The 2,500-nt window shown below is 48.6% G+C and overlaps 1 protein-coding gene across 1 annotated transcript in view; it reads right to left on the reverse strand.

The window, feature by feature from the left end:
- Nucleotides 1–369: 369 nt before the first annotated feature.
- Nucleotides 370–2,500, reverse strand: part of LOC311328259 (PH and SEC7 domain-containing protein 1-like) — a gene marked incomplete at both ends in the record, with an annotated part of 8,940 nt that continues 6,809 nt past the window's right edge. The window contains 2 exons of the mRNA XM_084462253.1: nucleotides 370–527; nucleotides 2,426–2,496. Coding sequence (XP_084318379.1) covers nucleotides 370–527; nucleotides 2,426–2,496 — 229 coding nt within the window. The remainder of the gene's footprint in view (nucleotides 528–2,425; nucleotides 2,497–2,500) is intronic.

Consider the following 2,500-nt stretch of genomic DNA (forward strand, 5'->3'; position numbering starts at 1 on the left):
GCAGTGATAGGCTGACGAGACAGGAAGACACTGGGCAGAGACTGCCGGTGGAGGGTGACCTTGGAGGTGAACACCAGACTGGGTCTGAAGCATGCTGGGTAATCTAGCGAAAGCTCAGGATACGGGGGCTTCTCGGAGGTGGCCGAAGCTCGGGACGGGCCGGCCTTTTGTAAGTAAGTAAGTAAGTAAGTAAGTAAGCAAGTAAGTAAGTAAGTACTTTGAGAACCGATGTTTCTCGGGCCTCGTGGCCCTTAAGGCAGGAGCCTATCTCCTGATTCTGTAGCCTGAGGCAGCTTGATGTACAAGCTCCCCCCCTGGACATGACGCTGGTCAGCGGGTCGCGGGTCGGAACGGAGGGCTGGGACTCACGGCGCCTGGAAGAGGTAGACCCTCCAGTCGGCGGTGCGCAGGTAGAACACGTTGGGCCTCTTGCTGTAGTCCGACGCCCTCATGGCCAGAGAGTGGTGGATGGACACTGCGTTCTTCAGGTCCTCGTCAGACAGCTGTTTCTCCGGCCTGTACTCTCCCTGAAATCACAACCACGGCCAATTAGAGGAAGTCATCATCAGTCAGCGTTGTCATTCTCACTCACGTACGGTCAATTCCAGCTCCTTTTTTCTCTTTAAACCCTTTTAACCCTGAAAGTACAGTGACAACATTTCGAATATTAATTGGATTTTACTTATAATACTTGAAAGCGCAGTTTCTCAGCTTTCAGCAAGTGTTGGAGTGAGGAATTTTTTAGATTTGTTAGATATTTTTTCAATATTATTCAATATTTGTTAGATATTTTTAAAATGTTGCCGGTGACGTGGTTGTATCGAAAGGGTTAAGTAAGATAAGACTTACTCTCTCCTCACGTGATATGTTCTCAACCTGTAAACTCACCGACCTACTTCTGTGTTTGGTGTGTGTGTTGTGGTATTATGCTGTAGCTCAGTTGGTAGAACGGGTCGTTCAATGATCGAAGGGTCAGCGGTTCGAATCCCAGCTCCGACATGTCGAAGTGTCCTTGAGCAAGACACCTAACCCCAAATCGCTCCCAATGAGCAGGTTAGCACCTTGCATGGCAGCTACCGCCATTGGTGTGTGAATGGGTGAATGAGAGGCCATTGTAAAGCGCTTTGGGTGCCGCTACGGTGGAAAAGCGCTATATAAGTGCAGTCCATTTACCATTTTGAATACCTTGTTTGTATTTCGGATGTTTCTGTTATGTTTGATCTTTGTTTATGAAAACTCAGTGGAAAGTGTCTTCTAAGTCCATATGGGCTGGGCGTCATCTGAAGCACGGCAATTAAATAAAGGAATAAATCAAATCATCAATCATTCAGAAAGATTGAGAAAGATAACTGCCGTTCAAATGAAACTGTATATATAAATAATACAAAGCCTTTTGCACAGCTGAAGACATTGGAGAGTGAAAGCCAGGGCATCAATTGATTTTAAAGTTTCGATGATGATTCAGCAAAGTGGCTGTGGAGAATGTGATAATCCAGTTCAGATCTCTCTTTCTGCAGAATATGATTGGACTTTTCTCCCCAGACAAAACAAGTACAATAAGGGAAATGTTGAATCGAATCGCATACTACCCTACTATATAGTATGCCAAAACAGGATGGAGTATGTCCCAATACATAGTATGCCACATGCAGTATGGCAAAAATACCAGGATGTCCTACTACATCCAGTCGTATTTTGCAGTATGCAAGCCAGCAGGCTTTTCTGGCTATTCTGACCCACAATCCTGTGCGCAGCGGAAATGTGCGTCACATGTGGGAGTCGTGACAGCTGTAGACGAATGTCGCGTTATGGACAGCGACGGATGTGGGCAAATTTCAAGGCGCAATGTTATGACAAGGTAGTATGTCCCAATTGGATGCGTACTGCTTGCAAAGTACATACTTTCTAAGGGCAGCTGTAGTAGGTACTGGTAGTAAGAAGTAGAAGTATACGATTGGGAACGCAGCCCAGAACTCAGACCCTAGAGGCTGGCAGGGCTGCCTGCGGACCCCGACCAAGCCCAACCGTCCATATGGGCGTCCGGCGCAGTGCCAGGGTCTGAGGACACTCTGGACGCGCAGGACGGGCGGGGACAGTGCCGCCTCACCATCACAACGCGTAAACAGGAAGTGGGAGCCGTGCTTTGGCCGCAGTGGCGGGGATCTGTATCCAACTTTTGGGGGGGGACATTTACGTATTTTTTCGGGAGGGCATCTTCCTACGCGGCTGTATGGTCATTTGAACGTCACTACCCCAATCTAAATATTGGGAGGGGGGGGGGGCAATTTTAATGATCTCAAATATTAGGGGTGGACATGTCCCCCCTGACCCCCCCAGGATCCCCGCCCCTGTTTGACCCTCCGCCCTGTAATCGTCTCCTAGACCATCTTGGTTTGTGAGTATGGCGTCAGCAGGTTTACTGTACCTTCTGCAGGTAGATGATGAGTCCCTTCAGGATGGCGTAGAACGTCTTCCACCCTCTCTTCCCTCGCGGAGCTGC

The sequence above is a fragment of the Borostomias antarcticus genome (assembly GCF_949987555.1).
Source record: "Borostomias antarcticus genome assembly, contig: scaffold_995, whole genome shotgun sequence".
NCBI classification, from domain to species: Eukaryota; Metazoa; Chordata; class Actinopteri; order Stomiiformes; family Stomiidae; genus Borostomias; species Borostomias antarcticus.